This window comes from Phoenix dactylifera, chromosome 12 (assembly GCF_051530095.1).
Source record: "Phoenix dactylifera cultivar Ajwa chromosome 12, Ajwa_hap1_PhDact_Kaust_v1.1, whole genome shotgun sequence".
Taxonomy (NCBI): Eukaryota; Viridiplantae; Streptophyta; class Magnoliopsida; order Arecales; family Arecaceae; genus Phoenix; species Phoenix dactylifera.
Window position 1 is genome coordinate 5,091,587 of NC_143201.1, and position 18,944 is coordinate 5,110,530.

The 18,944-nt window shown below is 39.0% G+C and overlaps 1 protein-coding gene across 5 annotated transcripts; it reads left to right on the top strand.

Annotated features, from left to right (window-relative positions):
* Nucleotides 1-6,865: 6,865 nt before the first annotated feature.
* LOC103702564 (S-adenosyl-L-methionine-dependent methyltransferases superfamily protein) lies at nt 6,866-15,173 on the top strand. 5 transcript variants are annotated; one of them, XR_015972202.1, is made up of 9 exons: nt 6,866-7,246; nt 9,115-9,165; nt 10,479-10,592; nt 10,679-10,747; nt 10,867-10,886; nt 10,973-11,025; nt 11,122-11,163; nt 11,248-11,329; nt 14,768-14,826. XR_015972202.1 is itself a non-coding variant. In XM_088709018.1 (9 exons), exons 1-9 carry the CDS (start codon nt 7,060-7,062, stop codon nt 14,974-14,976), a joined length of 816 nt encoding a protein of 271 aa, XP_088565144.1. In that variant the 5' UTR covers nt 6,890-7,059; the 3' UTR covers nt 14,977-15,173. The 5 variants fall into 5 exon arrangements, 4 of the variants coding, with proteins under 4 accessions (XP_088565144.1, XP_008783273.3, XP_008783274.2 ...); XM_088709018.1 differs by having other exon boundaries at nt 6,890-7,246; nt 11,122-11,152; nt 14,768-15,173; XM_008785051.5 differs by lacking the exon at nt 9,115-9,165 and having other exon boundaries at nt 6,893-7,246; nt 10,488-10,592; nt 11,122-11,152; nt 14,768-15,173.
* The last annotated feature ends 3,771 nt before the right edge of the window (nt 15,174-18,944 follow it).

Below are 18,944 nucleotides of genomic sequence, written 5' to 3' on the forward strand. Positions count from 1 at the left end.
AGCACTGACTACAAATTGAGGAGGGCCCTGGCCCTGTGGGGTGAGGTGACTAACCTTTTTGGGCAGGGTATCCCAATCTTGGTTGTTGGTGACTTCAATTGTATGTAGGGGCCCACAGAGGAGAGGAGGCAAGGTCTACACTGACAAAGTTGAGAGAAGAAAGTTTCGTGACTTCATGGGGACCAATGGGTTGGTGTATCTCGATATCTCCGGGCCAAGGTTTACTTGGTGCAACAACTATTCTGATAGTGCCAAAGTATGGGAGAGGATTGACACGGCTCTAGCCATGGTGAGATGGATTCAGCACTTTCTCACCTATCAGGTTCGTTACCTTCTTCGGATCGCTTCAGATCACTGCTCGATCTTGATTAGCATTGTCACAAGCACTAGTCACCACAACCTTTTTTGCTTTGAAAATTTGTGGTTGTCTTACCTGCAGTCTTAGGACATCGTCCATGGGGCTTGGGGGGTTCTGGTGCAGGAGGGGGGATGCTATGTGTAGGGTGACTCGCAAATTGGAGCTCACCAAGTAGAGGTTGTGGCGATGGAATTGGAATGTTGTCGGTGACAGTTTTATGCGCATGGATGAGATGAAAACATTTATTACCGACTTTTAGGGGAGAGAGGATAGCAGTGGTGATTTGTCGGAAGAAGAGTTAGCTGATCCTCGAGGGAAGCTGGCTATGCACCATTCTCTTTTGCAGCAGCATGAGGTGTTCTAGTGGCAGAAGTCTAAGGTGCAGTGCATCAAGAAGGAGGATAGGAATACCAGATTCTTCCACCATTGTACCATCATCAGGAGACAAAGAAATTTAGTTCGATCTTTGAGAGATGATACTGGGCAGAGAGTGGAGGAGGAAAGTGAGATCAGACAGGTGATGTTCGATTTCTTCAGATCTAGGTAGACCGAGGGTCGCGATCGGGAGATGGCCTTCCAATTTTTGCCCCCAAATGTAGGGTCGGGCTGGTGGAGAACATCGGACCCATCGAGCTTGTCTCGGAGACCAATGTGTGGGGAGCTTTCTGGGCCTTAGCGAAGGATAAAGCCTCGGGTCTAGATGAGTTTTCCTCATTCTTCTTTAGAAGATACTGGAGCATCATTTGGAGGGAGGTGGTGGAGGTAGTCTAGCTTTTCTTTAGCATGGCTGCAATGCCAGATGTCTGGAAGGAGACTTCATTACCCTAATCCCGAAGTGCCAGGATGCGGAGCCTAGCCACTTCAGACCTATCAGCCTTTGCACTACCCTTTATAAGGTAGTGGCGAAGATCATGGTGGGTAGGATTAAGCTGTTGTTGCCTAGACTCATCAGTCTAGAGTAGGAAGCCTTTGTGAGGGGTCAGAGCATTACAGATAATATTTTGATTTCTCGAGAGTTGATGTTTGATCTGCAGTGTGCCCCATATCGATGGAGCTCATGGTAGTGAAGCTCGACTTGAGAGAGCTTATGAGAGAGTTTGTTGGATTTTCTTTGATATGCTTGAGAGCTTCGATTTTCATGAGGTTTGGATCGGCAGGATTTTGGGCTGTGTGTGGATTCCATCCATCTCCATCCTGATCAGCGGCTCACTGACACCGTTCTTTTACTCTACGATCGGGTTGCATCAAGATTGTTCTCTATTTCCTTATCTGTTTATTATTTGTGCTGACGTGTTATCTCGAGCCTTGAGGGTGGTGTGCCAGGACCAGGCATGCCTACATGCCTACCCCGGGAGCCTGGCTGATCTCCCATCTATTTTTTATAGATGTTTGGCTCTTGTTGGCCTCGGCAGTTACGAGGAACACAGTGGTTATTAGATGCATTTTGGAGGATTTCTACGCAGTCTTAGGTCAAAGGATGAATCTACTCAAGTCTGTCATTTGTTTCAGCCCAAATATCAAGCTATGGGTGATGCAAGCCATTAGGGAGCTCCTTAGAATGAAAGAGCAGGAGGGGTTGTGGAGCTACCTGGGTGTCCCTATTATCGGCAGGAGATTATGGACGATGGAGTGCCTTGGTCTGATGCATGACATCTAGGAGTAGATGGAGCATTGGAGAGCCTCTTTCCTATCCATGATCGGCTGACCCTCATAAGATCGGTTATGAGCTCCATGTCGGTCTATCTCATGTCCAATACTGTCGTAACGTGGTCTGTGTTGTTAAGGATCGAGCAGATGTTCTATAGCTTCCCATGGAGCTTATATGGTGGCAAGCATGGTGTGCACTTGATTACCTAGGGAGTGGTCTACTAGTCGGTATTGGAGGGAGGGATGAGTGTCCAGTATCTTCTGAGTAGGAGAGAGGTGCTGGTTGCTAGGCATGCTACGAGGTTGGTTCATGAGCCCTAGTACTTGTAGAGTCTAGTGATGAGGGCTAGGTACGACCCATGGCCCACTGACGGGTAGATCCAAAGGGAATGAAGGAGCTCTTATATGCAGAGGGAGATCTGCACACATGCTACTAGAGTCTTGGCTAACACGAGATGGATCATTGAGGATGGGTGAAGTGTGGATGTGATGGGTGATCCCTAGTTGGACGTCCTCTCGCTGAGGCTTTAGTTGACCATGGTTAATGTTGAGGCCGTGGGAGGACTGCGGGTCTGTGATCTTCTCTCCCTAATGAGAGAGGATGGAATTTATAGCCAGATTGGCTATCTCTTTTATGAGCACCTAGTAGAGAGAGTGCAATCGTTGGCGGTTCCAAGGTGTGACGCTCTGGATGTGAGGGTCCGAAGCATTTCCTACAGCCTGAGAGTCAGAGTGAGGGATCTCTATGACCTCTTCAAGAGTGACAGTTAGAGTTTGGATTGTGTTGTGATCTAGAGGTTTGATCTTCACCTGAGAGTTGCCTTATTCCTATGGAAGGTGACATGTGGACGTCTCCCGACTAGGGCTGTCCTGAGTAGGAGCGGGTTGAGCATCTCGCCGACCTGCCTTAGGTGCAGGGTGGAGGAGTCTATGAACCACGTCCCGTTTTTAGTGTGATCAAGAAGTGTGGGTGTGGAGACTCTTCGATACTCCACCGAAGGTACTCTGCAAGATGACCTCAGTTGGCTCTTTCATCTAGGTGCTGAGAAGGTGGTTGGGCACACCTCACTCCCGACATGGGGCGATTATGACTATATATGTTGCACATCATATTTGGTTGGCTAGAAATTTTTGGATATTCGGGGAGGGCAATCTGATGTGAAGGCTTGTTTTGGAGAAGGCGCACGTGTAGGCTACGAAGATCATCCATTTAGGTCCATCTGGAGGTTCATTGATAGCTCGAGGCACCTGAAACTCTACTTCTACTCTTGTAGCATCTCAGACAGTGTATATCACTTGGGAGCGCCCACCCTCAAGTTTTCTTAAGGTTAACTTTGCTAGCTGTGTATTGGATGGTGGCAGGAGAGGTGGTGCGGGCTTTGTGATTAGATGCTTGGACTATAGAGTAGTAGTAGCTAGAGGAAGCTCGATCTTTAACATCTCCGTCCCTAGAGTGGAGCTGAGGGTAGCCTAGGCTAGAGTTAGTCATGCTCGACGTGTGTTGAGGGGCCAATGCCTATTAGAGAGAGACTCGACCACTATGGTTGGCTAGATTTAGAGGTGCCCTAGGAAAGTTGGGGGTCACCACCTCGTGGATGGTGTATATCACCTGAGAGCTCCCACCCTCAAATTTTCTTAAGATTAACTTCGGTAGATGTGTATTGGATGGTGGCAGGAGAGTGGGGCGAGAAATGTCTATAGGGAGGCGAATGGAGCAATGGACTAGGTGGCTTTTTTTGTGGCAAATCATTCTGCTGGGGTTCTTTAGACCTGTGAGGTGGAGTGTGCGCTTCAAGACCTGTTATATTTTGACTTTTTTTTTATGTATTCATATTAGAATTGTGTAAATCGTCTGTTGTAGCAAAAAAAATATACCCGGTGGACCTATACGCGGTGATGATGTCCTTACACCTCTAGAACTACGGTTGTTTCAAGTCTTTTGCTAGTCTGTGAAATTAGAAATTGTGCAGTCTGCCTGGTAGGGATGGAAAAAACACTCAATTTGCCCAATTGCTTAGCAGTTACCTCCAACAGTCTCAACCTCGATTAGAGATGTGCACAAGTGGGGTTCAGTTGATTTGAAGATAAATTCAAAACCAAATAAATTCATTCGATTTTCTAAAATCGAATAGATTCAATTCGATTTTCTGAAATCGAAATCTAACTGACTATCTACAAAAGCTGTTTAGAACTGAACCCAAAAATTTAGTCCGGTTTAGTTTAGTTTACTGGATTGTTTAATATGTTGGGTTAAATGGGCTCGGCTAAGTTTAAACATAAAAAATTGATATTTGGTGGACTAGATTAAGTCTAAATATAAAAGAATTATTTTGTATATAAGAAAAAATATAAATTAAAATATATATACACATGGATAGGGCCGAGTTGGCTCAAATCGGTTTGAATATGTGTGTGTGCATATATATATGGATCGAGTTGGTTTGAATTGGTTTTTCTAAAAACTCAAATCAAAATCGAACTAAATTATTTCAATTCAAGACTTTCTCAAACCAACACTAGGCCCAAAAAAATGATATAAACTAAAAACCAAAAAGATCGATTTGGATTGGGATCATGATTTAGCTAGTTTTTTGCACACCCTTAAAATGGATTCTCGCCCTTTTTCTTATTTTGCTCGTCGGAATTTTACATTCCTCCGCATGGTGGAAATATTTTACAAGTCTCTATTTTAAAAAAAAGAAAAAACTAAATTAATCCAGCCTTTTCTAATCCATATCTCAAGCCTCTCTCTCTCTCCCCCATCCTAATCTATCCCTTCTTTACCATAGTGATTCCTTAATTAATTATATTTACCATAGTTTAACTTTTTTCTATCTTCAATTCACAGATTTGATTCCGACTGGCTGGTGCACATTATTACCATTTTAGTCGATCGTATGTAAAGGACTTATAAATAATGCTGCTTATATTTTGTGATTTGGATTCAAAATTTATCTGGCTAGAAATGTAATTGAATTGGTTGGGAATCTTTGGCTGGCAAAGGCTTTCAGGATCTGGCGCTTGGGACTCCACCCGAGGGTAGCCCTATTTCTCTAGAAGGTGGTCTGGGACTGTCTTTTGACGAGGGCAGTACTTAGTGAGTGAGGACTGAGAATTCTTTCGGTATGTGGGGATTATGGTGTGGACGAGACGGTGGACCATGCCTTGTTTCAGTGTATATGGGCAGGGGCGACTTGGCGACTGGCAAGGATCTCACGGAAGGTTCGGGGATGGAGGGACTAGTTTTTACAGGCCATGCGCCGATGTTCGGAGTCCCCACTGCTTTGCCGGGAGGTGGACCAAGCGATTTGCACGTCCTATCAGATTTAGCTGGCTAGAAATGCTCGTACCTTTAGCGAACACAGTATGTTGTCGAGACTTATGGTGGAGAATGTTCTTGTGCAGGCGGCAGAGCTCAGTCATATCATACATGTCGAAGGGACCTTGACAGCTCGGGACATCTGGAATTCTCATTTTGCTTTGGCAGCATCCCATACGGTGTTTTTACCTAGGAGCCTCCACCCCTGGGTTTCCTCAATGTCAACTTCGATGGGTCTGTCTTGGACGGAGATATGTGGGGCGGTGTAGGTTTCGTTATTCGGGACCCATCTTCCAGGGTCGTGGCTGCAGGGGGCAGTCAACTCTTTGACATTTTAGTTCCGAATGCGGAGCTGAGGGCCGCTTAGGCGGGCCTCCGTCATGCCCGGTATGTTTTACGGGCTAGTTCCATTATCCTAGAGGAGGACTCGGCCACGATTATCAGCTAGATCCGAGGGGGCCCAAGAGGTAATGGTTGCATCCATCCTTTGCTCCGAAACATCTAGGCATTGGTGAGGGACGGAGGAGCTTTCCAGGCCAAGCATGTTTTTCGTGAAGCCAATGAAAGCTGCGGACTGGATGGTTGATTATGTAGCCAGTCATTCTGGTAGTACCTTATGGGCTATAGATGAGGAGCTGCCCGTGGCACTCCGTGGTATTTTGTTTTTTGATTTTATTGGGTGTATCTGTACTCGTCAGTATGATCCATCCGCCTTAGCAAAAAAAAAAAAGAAAAGAGGCTTCCCAGAAAAGCAAGTGAGGCAGGTGAAAAGCAGGTAAACTCATTCAACTTAAAAATGCTTCAAAATTGTGCTAAATTATGATTAAGGATTCAAATCATTTATCATGGTTTTGCATAGAGACTCGACCTCTGATATGGTTAGTTTTCAAAAAAATCGGTAACCTAGGCGGGTCAAAAGCAAGTGGCCTATTTTCAGAAAAATTGGTAACCTAGGCGAGTCAAACTCAATGACTTGGGCAGGTCAAAAGCTGGTTTTCTGATGAACAGGTGAAAAACCGATTCATCTATGCAGCTCATCACTCGGGAGGCTTCATTTGGATAGACCACCAACTAGTGCCAGAGTCTTTATGTAGTATTTTGCTTTCTAATTTTGTTGATCGCATTCACATCTGTCACATATGAGCCGCCGTTGTACAAAAAAAAAAAAAGGGAAAAAAAGGCCGATTCACAAATTGTGGTCGTGTTGGGGTTCAAACTATCGAGGAAACCTCCCGACCACCAAATAATAATCCAATTTTCTCTTTGGTGTCAATTTAAATAAAATAATATACGCTTCATTTATGCACTTGAAATAGAATTTTTTGGTTAATAGAACGCCCTCAAATATTTTATTCTCTTCTATGGGCCCTCAAATATTTTATCCATCCTGGTCGTTGGATCAAGAGCATTTCGCCAAGTGCCCCAAATTGTTCCCCTGTGCGGCCGAACGACCGGCCCAATTCAACCCGGGTTGGAGGGCGAAATTCCGTGGCGAAAGCGTAAAGTAATAAAAGAAGACCGCCGATGGCGACGGGGCGTGGCGGCTGGTGGCCCTGGACTTGGACGCAAGTTTTATACTTATCCCTCCTTGCCTTGTTTTGGGAAGGAAGAAGGCTAATAAAGTCAGAATAAAGGTGGAATAGAGTAGATTATACTTATCCCTCCTTGCCTTGGGTCCTGGGAAGGAAGGCGGCGGCGAGGCGTAGGGCGAGGATAGGAGGAGGAGGAGAATAGGATGTACCGGGATGTGTCGCTGTGCAACACGTACAACTACGGGGACGCGCTGTATTGGGACGCTCGCTACGTGGAGGAAGGGGGCGCGTCCTTCGATTGGTACCAGCGATACTCCGCCCTCCGCCCCTTCGTCCGCAAATTCGTTCCCACCTCGTCCCGCGTCCTCATGGTCGGCTGCGGCAATGCCGGTACCATGCTTCTTCTTCTTGCCATCAAAATCCATCCCTAAATTCGATAAATTGAAATGTTTGCTGGCTGCTGCTGCTGCTGCTGCTATGTGTATGTTAATAATGTAATTGTTGGATACTGATAGGAAATGATGACGTTAGCTTGATAAAGAATAGGGCATGAGCATGGGTGAAATCGGCTGCATACTTTTTTGTTTGTTTGTTTTTTAGGTGAGACATGGTAGATGGTGAGGTTTGTTTGATTTCTGATGCCTTATTTTCTGTAACATGTTTGTTGTCGTTGCTATTTGATTTTTTCCCCTTTTGATGGATGCAAGTAAACTTCTTGCAAGGTATTGTGCTTGTTGCAGATCTTATGGGGAGTTTTAACCCTAGGATTTTTGAAAAACTGAATACTAATTTTACAGTTTGATTGCTAGAGGATATGTTCCATAAACATTTGGAAAAGATGGAGTTGTTGTTGCTATCAATGGAAAAGAAAAAAAAAACAGGGAAATTGATTATTTTACAATGGAACACTCATTGAGATTCTACCTGCATATGGGTGGCTTCTTTGGAGCTTGATTTAGTGGGTGGATTATATGGGCTTTACTTTGGCTGCTTGCAATATTAGTGGCTAGAATCTTCTTAAGGGAAAAATAAAGAACAACCCCTACCCTGTGCTTGCAATATTTGCTCTGCCTCTGTGGCCTTTAATTGCTTGGCCTTGCTTTCTTTGGGCAAGTGCTATAGCAGAATCCTCTGTTATGGTCCCACAGGTCCTACCCTGTGCCTGTCCTTCCCAGTCTTCAGCTCATTCCTTCTCCCTAGTGCATCCTACCTAGCCTTTTGGCAACTTTTCTTCCTAACCTCAATAGTGATGTAGAGATAATAAATCATAAAAAATGAACTCAAATTCTAAGTAAAATACACATAAGGAATGCAATTACAGATTTTTAGTGCAAAACATGACTAATTACTTGCTATTATCTTGGATATTATGACATTATTAAAACTCATAATATACCTTATGACTAGTAACTGTGTTTCTAAATTGCCAGGACAATTTTCTTTTGAAAGGATTTGTTTAATCCATAAGTTTCAATCCGGATCCCACATAGCTTTGACTTATATACACTTGTGAGCTTGTAGGGAAGGAAAAGAAAAAAGCTTAACCTTTTCTTGTACCACTTCAACTATACTTTTGAGATACCTTCAGGTTAGTGATGATTTTGATAACATCCGCAATCACACTTCAGAAAAATAACTTTGAGATCTTACAATCTTATGTGCAGCTGATACTGAAAAGAATTCAGATCTCATTATCTGATCGAGATGGAAGGCTTAGTGACCCTTAAATAATTGAGATATCAGGATATGCAAGCCATGATGAGTGATAAATCAAATAGTGGCCAATATAGTGTAAAGAAAATTGAGCATTGTTTAATTACTGATCTTAATATCTTGTTTGTCACTTGTTAGAAAAGCAAGAACAAAAATAGTCAAAGGATATTGAAATTTCTCAATCAATATATTTATATTGTGTTAGTCGATTTCTTTTGACATCTCAGTTACATCAATAAAGAAATAGAAGATTGACATTGTTTGTGCGTGCGTGCATGTTTATGAATGCATGCATGCATGTGTTGTGTATGTTAGTGCATGTTTGTGTCCGTGCTTACATGCATATGTGCATGCATATCAGTTACATCAAAGAAATATAGGGTTGATTCTGTGTGTGTACATATAAATTTTGTCGATATAAAAATATAGGACTGATATTGTTTGCGTACATGTGTGCATGCATTTTAGTTTAATCAATAAAGAAATATAGAACCAAGGTTTTAAAAATTGGTACTTGGTTTTCTATTGGATTGGTACAAAATCAGCTCAGCCCATGCCGATACACAATATAGGTTTGCATCTTGGTACCATATCAGGTTTGTTTTTTCAGCTTTTTTGGTGTTATTATATCTAATAAGGCTATTTCTCCCTTTTTATTTTGTATTTTAGTGTTTTTGATGTATTTCATTGATGTGTGATACCAGGGTATCTGGCTCATGTGCACAATATAGGCACATACTACAATTTTTCTATCCCTAAATTCCATATATTTTATTTTTTTATTCATATTGTAATCCAATTATAATAGTAATTCATAAAAATAAAATATATATCAAAAAAAAAAAATCACTATGTTGTAGGGCTGTCCACTCTGCAGTATATTGGAAATTCATGCCAAACAAAAAAACGGTATGGCCTTCTAATTTTTCCACGTCTTGTCACTTGTTAACCATCAAAAGAAAGGGATGGGAAGAGGCTCTTCAAATTAGGGATGCTTTGGCATGCATGCTGCTGGAAAGGGCTCCATGCCTCACCCTCCACTTCCCTTAATCTTCCGTCCCCCCTCACTTTCTCTCTCCCCGTCCCTCCCTCCCTCTCTTTCTCACTCTCTTTCTCACACCCTTTGGCTATTGACTCAAAAGAGAAATAGAGCTTTTGTAACAATCTAGGTAAGGTATGCTGTGCTGATACTTGGATCCATAGTCGGACAACCTATAAGGCATTGTACCATTATGTTCTAGACTTGTTCCGGCACAATTAGAGCCTATAAGGGAGGGGGAAGGAAAGAGAGGAAAAGAGAGAGTGAGAGAGGGAGGGAGGGAGAGGGTGAGGGAGGGAGGGGGAGAGAGAGGCAAAAGCCCTCTCTCTCTTGGTTGCATGATAACAGGGGCAGAGCCCTTGTTTCGAAAAGAAATAGGGGCTTCGACCTCTTTTTTTGAATTTTTTAAAGTGAAGTTGGCACTATTTTTTAAGTGAATTTTTTGGTGCCGACTTCACTTAAAAAATTCAAAAAGAAGGGTCGAAGGCCCTATTTTGTTTTGAAATAGGAGGCACAAAAGCCCTCTCTCCCTCCCTTTCCCTCTCCCTTCATTCCTTCGTTCCTCCCTTTCCGTCTCCCTTCCTCTCTCTCTCTCTCCCTCTCTTTTCCTCTCTATCCTTCTTCCTTGTTCCTGTTTCACCATATTTCTCGAACCATGGGGTAGAATCATGCTGGTCTGTCTTCGGTATGGCTTGGTATGCCCCAAACTGGAGAAATTCGGGGTGATACGACATTTCGTGGATCCAGGTTCTAACATGCTATCAAATACAACTAGGATGATTCTCAGGGTTTGTTAATATTTTGAAATTTTACTGAACTTTCTATTTTGCTTACAGTATATTTATTTAGTTGTGATAATCTGCTCAATAGTTATGTCAGAGGACATGGTGAAGGATGGATATGTAGACATAATGAACATTGACATTTCTTCTGTTGTAATAGAGATGATGAGAAAAAAATATGCGCATGTTCCGCAGCTGAAGTGTATCCTACTTAGCAGTTCATTGTCAAATTGTAATATTAGGAAACCAAAAAGAACCTGCAATTTTGGTATCCTTATGTATTGATAGACATGCAAATGGATGTAAGGGATATGAACTTCTTTCAGGATGAATCATTTGATTGTGTCATTGATAAAGGTACTTATTTCTACCCCCTTTTTTATTGTTTTGCATTTTTTGAAAATTTCATGCTAATATATGCCACCTTTCAATTTTTATTGCTCAAATCATGCATTGTCATGGTGACTTTTGTCTAGGAACTCTGGATTCTCTGATGGTAAGTTCTATATTTTTTGTGTGTTGTTACAACCAGCTTTGTTAATAAGCATGTTCTAATCATCTAGCATTGCTTTTGAGTGCTAGTGTGGCACCGATGCTCCACTCAGTGTCTCTCAAATGCTAGAAGAAGTGAACAGGTTTACATACTACAGCACTGAAAATTTTATTGAATTAAGTTACTTAATCAGTACAATTTTTAAACTTTTTAACAATTGATATTTTTTGATATGTAGGCTTCTTAGACCTGGAGGGATCTATATGTTGGTATATCCTGAGTACATATCACTCTTGCTATTTATACTGTTGGATATATTTGATATTCCAAAAGTTCAGAAAATGTGATTCATTCTTCACGGCAGATAACATATGGTGATCCATCAGTACGCATTCCCCATTTGAACCAAGCAGGATGTAATTGGAAAATTGTACTATACATCATACGTGAGTGTAGAAATCTACTCTCGCCCTCCCTGATTCTGATTTGTGTTTATGATTTAATGGCAAAGATGTGGTGCTTTTACTTATATCTCGTTTTAGTATTATGTTTTTTGTTTTCTCCCGTTACGAATTGTTCTTAAGAAAGACATTGTATGAAGAATGTTGTCAAAGTATTGTGCTGATATCTTTACTTGCTTTTTCACAAACCTTTTCTTGACATTCAGATCATGATCACTCCTTTCATTAAACATATAGTGATGTTCCATTTTTAAAACTAATCCTCAAGCTGAATCTGGATGAAACATGCTTTACTGGTGATCTACATTTAAAATTTTTGGACCAGATTCCAAGTTGGAATTTGGTTTACATGTTTTCCTGCTGTTTAACACTCAATTTTCTTCGTTGTCTTCATCTTCTTTAGTCGCGTTGCATGTCATAACATTTCAGAGAAAGAATATAATATAATAGTGTGGTGGTTATCAGGTGCCACTATTACAGGGTGGATTCCATCTTTTTGGTTCTTTTGCTATTTAACACTTGTTATATTCTATTTAAAATATTTCTATACTACGAATTGCGATAGGAAGGACTCCATTTTTTTGGTGTTTATGCACTAATCTCTCTTCTAATATTTTTGTTATTGCTGTATTTTTTTGGTAAATTTTGTTATTGCTTTATCAAGATATTTACCTTGATGCATATGTTGCATGGATGAAACTATAATACAGAATCAAAAAACTGTTACTATTATTATAGATCTCATCAAGATTTGCGACAGCTTTGGTTCAAAATTTTACCATTGTAGGCTAAAATATTTGTTGTTTGTTGGGTATTGCAAGTATAATAGTTGCATAATTGTTGAACTGTTAGATTCAAGAGTGGATTTGATTATGAATGCAAGGAATGCAATATTAGAATTGGAAGGTTGGAAGGTGCCTTGAGATGATGCTGCAATGGTTGTTTGTGTGACAGGCTTGACTATGTATGCTTCATAACTAAGTGCATGATACCCATCTATCAAATTTATTAAATTTTTGTTTGTTCCATTACTATAATTGTGTTACTACTAGGTTGTCCCTAATATAGACCAATTATCATTTTTCCATTAGTTATCACAGAAATACAATCACAACATAAATAACTACTGAATATAGACAAAGCATTCGTTTATTATGTTGCAAGAAACACTGACAGGAAAAAAATTCAGGTCTTCTATTGATTTGTGGTTATATGGAGTCTAATTCATTTTTTAACCATCATTACTAACATTTAAATATGCTATAGCCGGTCCTTTAGGGTCATCTTATTAAACTTTCTTCTAGTATAAATGCTAAGTTATTACCATATTAGATTTTATAGGCATGTCTCTTTGTTGAGTTTGCTTCAGTCTTATAGCAGACAGTCAAATCTTTCTTTTAGTCTTCTGAAAATAGATTGAAGGCAGAGAAATGGCTTGCATTGGGACATGTGCTCCATTGTTAATTTGCTGTAACTTGTTATTTTTAATCATTATTGTTTCCAACATTCTCACACATTCCATGCATTTAGACCTTCCTTGTTTTCAGCAACTAATGCAGTGTCATTTGCAAATAATATATACTAGAGTTAGTGCATCCTTTTGTTTTTGAGAACGAGGATAGGAGAAATCTCACTCGAAATCCGGATGATGGTGGGACTACAACCCAGGTCCTTGGTACCAACACCTGATGATATTAGCAACTACAATAGTAGCATCCTCTTATTATAACATGGTAAAGTGGTAGCTATAAACATGAAAATGGTAACTTTGGTCAAGGACAATTGTCACTGGAAAGTCTTTGATCTCTACAAAGTACATTGTCATGGCCTCAATTTTGTCTTTAGTATTGTCAATATACCCACTTGATCTACTTTTTACGAAGTGTCCTTCCACTATATAATCTCTTTCTGTAATCCATTCTAGAATTTGCGCTGTGGTTAGTTCTAAATGTTTGAATTTTTCACTTAATTTTGGAGTTAGAAAATCATGTTATACAGTTAAATTTGATGTCATGGGTTCAGATTATTCCTTTGAAATCCTTATTACGTGTCATAGTCTTTATCCTGCTTGTGACTTCTGTAGCCTCATTGTAATTCAGAAATATGGTCCCACAGTAATTTGTGTGACTAAGAGTATTCGCTTTCTTTATCAATATGCTTTATGTCAATTCATCTAGGATTGTCATTTGTTTCCGTAGTTCGTTAAATAAATCTGTTAACCAAGGCACCTTAATTTTAACAATTACTTTTTTGTATGCAAGTTGGCTACTTTAGTCATACGACTTTTAATTCTTTTAAAATGATCTAATTTGCCACCACATTTTTCTAGTGCCATCTATTTTAAGTGTTGAAGGATTGTCCATCGTTGTGTAATCTCATTATACTCGACAAACTTCTCTGTCGTTTTTGTTCTAATGCTGAATGATTACAGCCAAGTCCCTGAGCTATTCTGAATCATACTTAGGGGCCATCTAACATTTTTTTTTGGGTCCACATTTCCCACGTATTCCTAAGATAACTCCACAGAAATAATGCTTCTAACTCACACAGCTAAATTGTAATGTGTATTTAGCTCAACTATTGCAAGTAATCCATAAATAGGATGCAACAAATTTGAGGTTTTACGTTGACAGTCCCCAAAGTGATTTTCTTTTGCTTGATGTTGTCCTGCGAGCGGCATTTCTAATACAAAACTGCAACCTTTTGTTATTGGTATATACATGTCTTAGAATCTGGGTTATATACCAATGAAATTCTGGGACACCATTTCACTGATATGCTTACATCAATGGATAGTGTCACAGAGTGAAAGATGACAGCCACAAAAGGTATAGAAAATGAAAATCTTTGGTTTTGGTTGTTTAGGGCTATGCTTAGTATCCAGTTTCACCTAAACCCGAGACATCTATGGTAGCATGTTTCTTTGCATTATTGTGAAGCCTAACCTATGCAGTTAATGTTTCTGTCCCTAACTGTCGGATTAAGTTTCGCTTTCCAGTACACTGTGGTAGATGCCATGTTTCAGAGATTTGACCACTACTGCCGCTGATATGTCCGCAGTTTTCACTGTAATCTCTTCACTTTTAAAGTTAATGAAATTTGAGCCTCCTCACTTCAAAAACTTTCAAAGCATATCATGTGTGATCGATATTTTTTATGTTTTGCTTTTCGCCAACATTGTCATATTATTACTGCAGATAGGTTTAGAACATGTGGTTTCTTTGTATATATATGCTATTCTGTAGTGTTTTTATAGAAGAGACAAGTAATAATTATCCAAATTGATGTCGGCACCTGTTTAGCTGACTCATCTTTTTTCTCAACACAAAAACAGCCAAGAATGACATTTTTCAGTTTTCTTCATTAAATTTTGTGCTTCACAAATTGTGAGTGTCAATGACGAGTGTTCTTACTCTTTTCCAGCCAGACCTGGATTTGAAAGCCGTGTAGGCTGCAGTTCAGCAAAGTCTATCATGGAGCCTGTTCCACTTACAGAGAGGGGTCTGCTTCCAGCAGGTTTTGTTCTCGAAGATCCAGACTCCCACTACATTTATGTTTGCAAGAAGATGCATGGATCATTCGGAGGTGCTCCCCAGATTCCCAATCAAGTGGGAGCAACTATTGCACAATGAATAGAGGGTACCATTTAAACATTCATACATTCTGTCATTCTAAATTATAGTGGCCCAATCCACAATGTACCAATGAGATATTAGAATGTCACTTTAGAAGGTATGTGCTTCATACTCGTAATTAAATTCATTAGTGATGCTGGAACAGCGATATCGTTGAAAATGATATCAGCCTTTTTAATGTTGTGTTATTGTTATGTTTAATCTTCAGTTTGTCTTTGTTCTGCAAAAATGCCTCTTAAACAAAAATTATATCACAAAGGCTTAACGATGTTATAGAAACTGGCTTCGAAGGGTTTATCCTTTTAAAAGAAGTTAGCTACTAAGAGTTCTTAGTTCACACATACTATAGCTGCATTTTGAGGATTAGCATGGTCATGATCTTTTTGCTTTTCCGACACTTAAAACTTTTTGAATGTTGGGTGTTAAGGTTTACAGGTGTTAGAAAAAAAAAAGTTCAAAATTGAAGAAATATAAGATGAAAAGGAGAGACATAAACTGGAATTTTGTAATTAAAATAGTAAATTTCAACTTCACGACTTAGGCATTTTCTGAGTTCTATTGCACTACTAAAGATCGATTTAGGAATATAGGGCATTCAGATACACTATATTTTTTCAGTTTTTGCCACCTTTCAGATTACTCTCAGGCTTTTTGAACTTTGGCAGTGATGCAAGACACTTCAGATTGCTGCTTGCTTGTGAATGTTGCGAACATAACTGTATCGCATTGTGCATTGTGGAATGGATATGTGATTCTATGATTCCCTTTCTAAGAACTGTTAACCATCATGCCGGCGAAGTCGTGGAAAATAGTGGATTTGGGTCAAATATAATTGGAAAACTGATTCTGGATGATTCAGGCTGCCTCGATTTGAATCCTGTTCATGTTGGCCAGTTTCAAGATTTAAATCTAAATCCAACTGCTGGAATATGCTTGCTCGAATTATGTTGCTTGCAATAAATCTTTTGGGTTTCTTTAGCACCCAAAAGATAAATGAGTGAAGGAGGAAGAAGAAAGTGGGTGAGAGTGGATTGAGGGGTAGGTCCCTCTATTTGTAAAGGGGCCTGCGTAGCCTAGGATTGACACAAGTTTTTATGTGATCTATGAAAAATATTATATTTAGGGGCAAACAAATTGTCCCAAATGGAGTAATAAGATTGTTGGATCGGACTATTTCCTTGTAACAGTGATATTGTATTGGATTCATGTGTAACTGTATTCCTGTGTCGTTTGGCAGCCAAACTTTCCAATAACTAAATTATTTCGAAACGACTAAAAGAGAGAAGAAAAATATGTCTAGGCCCTGTTTGGTATTGTTTTCTTTTGCTGTGTCTTTTTTTTAAAACAAAAGTTAGAAATATGGAATCTGATACACAAAACGTGTTGGTTATTTTGTTTTTATTCCTTATTCTTTTAAAAAATTATTATTTCTGAAAAAAATAGAAGTAAAAATTTTTATTTTTATTTTTTTTTAAAGTGGGTTTTCATACTACTCTCATCTCCTCCGCCCAACTTTTTAACCTTGGCACTGTTCTTCAAGCCTCCTTGAAGGACTTTGCCACCCTCCTCCTTACCGCCATTCGTCTCTCTGGTGACTTCCTCCACCGCCTAGCTGCTGGTTCTCAGTCCCTCGCTACCTCTTTCGTCCATCTATTTGTTCATTTCTAATGTTCATGTTCTGCCTTTGTCCATCCATTTTTTTTATTTTTGGTGTATGTTCATTCGTGTTCGATGTCCATCTTATGTCGTAGTTAGTCCTTTCATTCATTCTTTTAGGAGCGGTGGTGTCCATTTGTCTCTTACATCCACTGGTTTGATCAAGCATGCTCCTATTTGAGCAGCTCCTATTGCGTTGTCCGCAATTGCTCTGTTCTCCTCCACTCTCCACCCTCTCAATGCTTGTTTGGTTCCATGCTTTCAACTTCCACCATGGCTTTTTACTTTTGTTATTTAAAAAAGAAAGAGAAAGAGAGGGGGAACCAAACATATTTTTTATTGTAAAAAATCTGCAAAAAAAGAAAAATGAGTTCAGATTTTCTGTTTCGATTTTTTTTTAGAAAATAGAAAAGTAAGGTGGGCAAATGTCTCTACCTTGAGAGAAGTTTTATGACCTGACTATCTTTGCAATCACCATATTATTTTGTAAGTATACTTGAAGGATGAATTTATGAAACTTTTAGGAATATTTTGTAACTATCTTTGCAAGCATTGGTATAATGAATATCTCGACTTTATCTCATATCAAAAAATAATGACATCGAGGATTGGTATAGCTCACTAGTTAGAATTGAGCAAGAGGGGGAAGAGGAAAAAACATTCAATTGCTTTCCAAATTCAATTCTATATGAGATCAGTAGGGGAACAAAGAATGGAATCTTAATTCTTAGATTATTTAAATTGATAGATTGAGATTTTAGCAATATCCCATGAGTTGTAATTTTTCAATCGCGTATCACAAATATTTCATGCTAAGAAAAATGAAATTAAATGCTCACAAAATTTTTGAAAAAAAGATTCATCTCATGGATTAAAATATGATTGTATTAGGGCACCACTGATAATAAAAAGTGGGCTAAATGGGACATGAATTGTCGGATATTCATACTTTAATGAGAGAACTAATATAATCTATGGTACTCCTAAAAGACAAATAATCTAGGCTACAGTCATCCTTGGGTTTTGGTCATCCTCTTGGAGTTATCGAAGTTATCCGTTTGCTTATTAACCACTTAATTTTATATTAATTAATTCATTAAACTCGCAAATATAATATTTCGATTATGAATTGCATTTTAACTTTATTATTTTGAAACCGCCATCATTTCAAATTTTAGTTGTAATGGGTTCTTTCTTTTAAATTCTCAATCTCTTTTTTCGTACACCACTTCTAATTTAATAAGTAACTTATGCCATTCTCTAATCAATGTCCTCGAGGAGATTACAAAAAAAAAAAAAAAAACTAATGCCCACATCCCTCTCCTCCTTGCTTTCTCTTCCCCCAACCTCTCCTTAATTTCCGTCTTTTCTTCTTCTACCTCTGTCTATATAAAGGACCTCTTTCGGTTCTTTGGTATGTCCTCTTGCTTTATTGAAATTCAAGAGAAAAATTCCCTTGGCTCCATCAGATTCCCATGGGTGACTATTATTCTATAAGATATGATATGGAACGAAGGATTTTTCCCCTGCATGCCATGTGAAATATAGTACTACATAATATGTGTACCTCTAGGTTTAACTTAGTGGTTGACACCTCCATCCTGAAAATAATCTTAAGTTTAATCCCCCATGCTGTGCATCTAGCTTGGGGCTCAATATTCTAGACCTAATAATGAGATTCTTTAAATAATTTAAAAAGTTCTTTACTCATGGAAAATTTTATTTTTGATTCTATAACAATAGAACAAAACAATCATATGTTTCTAAAATTTTTGGCAAACGTTTAGAATAATTTATAATTTTTGAATAATTTTGTTTATTGAACATGATGTTTCTTGCTTTTTCTTATTTTTTGGCTACTGCGCTTGTCTCAAAGATTCTATTTTCTCAAAATTTCATCCAAATTATTTCCAACTTACCTTTAGCTATGACGTCCATTATTCCCTATTTGTCAATATAATTGCAAGGATGGGAATACAAGATTGAGGAGGTCAAATTAACATGAATAGTAGTTGAAAGGCAGGAAAAATAATAGAATGCTAGTTTAGATATTTGGCATTCCCCTACTGTATAGCATTGACAGCAAACATGTTCAAAATGAAAAAGGAAAAAGCTTATCTCTTTTTTATTTTTTAAAAGTAAATAGATTCCTTATTTATAAAATATAATGCATCAAAATCAGGCTTCCGTATACATTCTTAATAATACATAAGAAACTCCAGAAAAAAGTCGATAATGATGCTGCAACAGTAACTTGCGTATATTTATTGTTAATACTTCCCTTATACTTCAATAAAACCAGGGTGGGC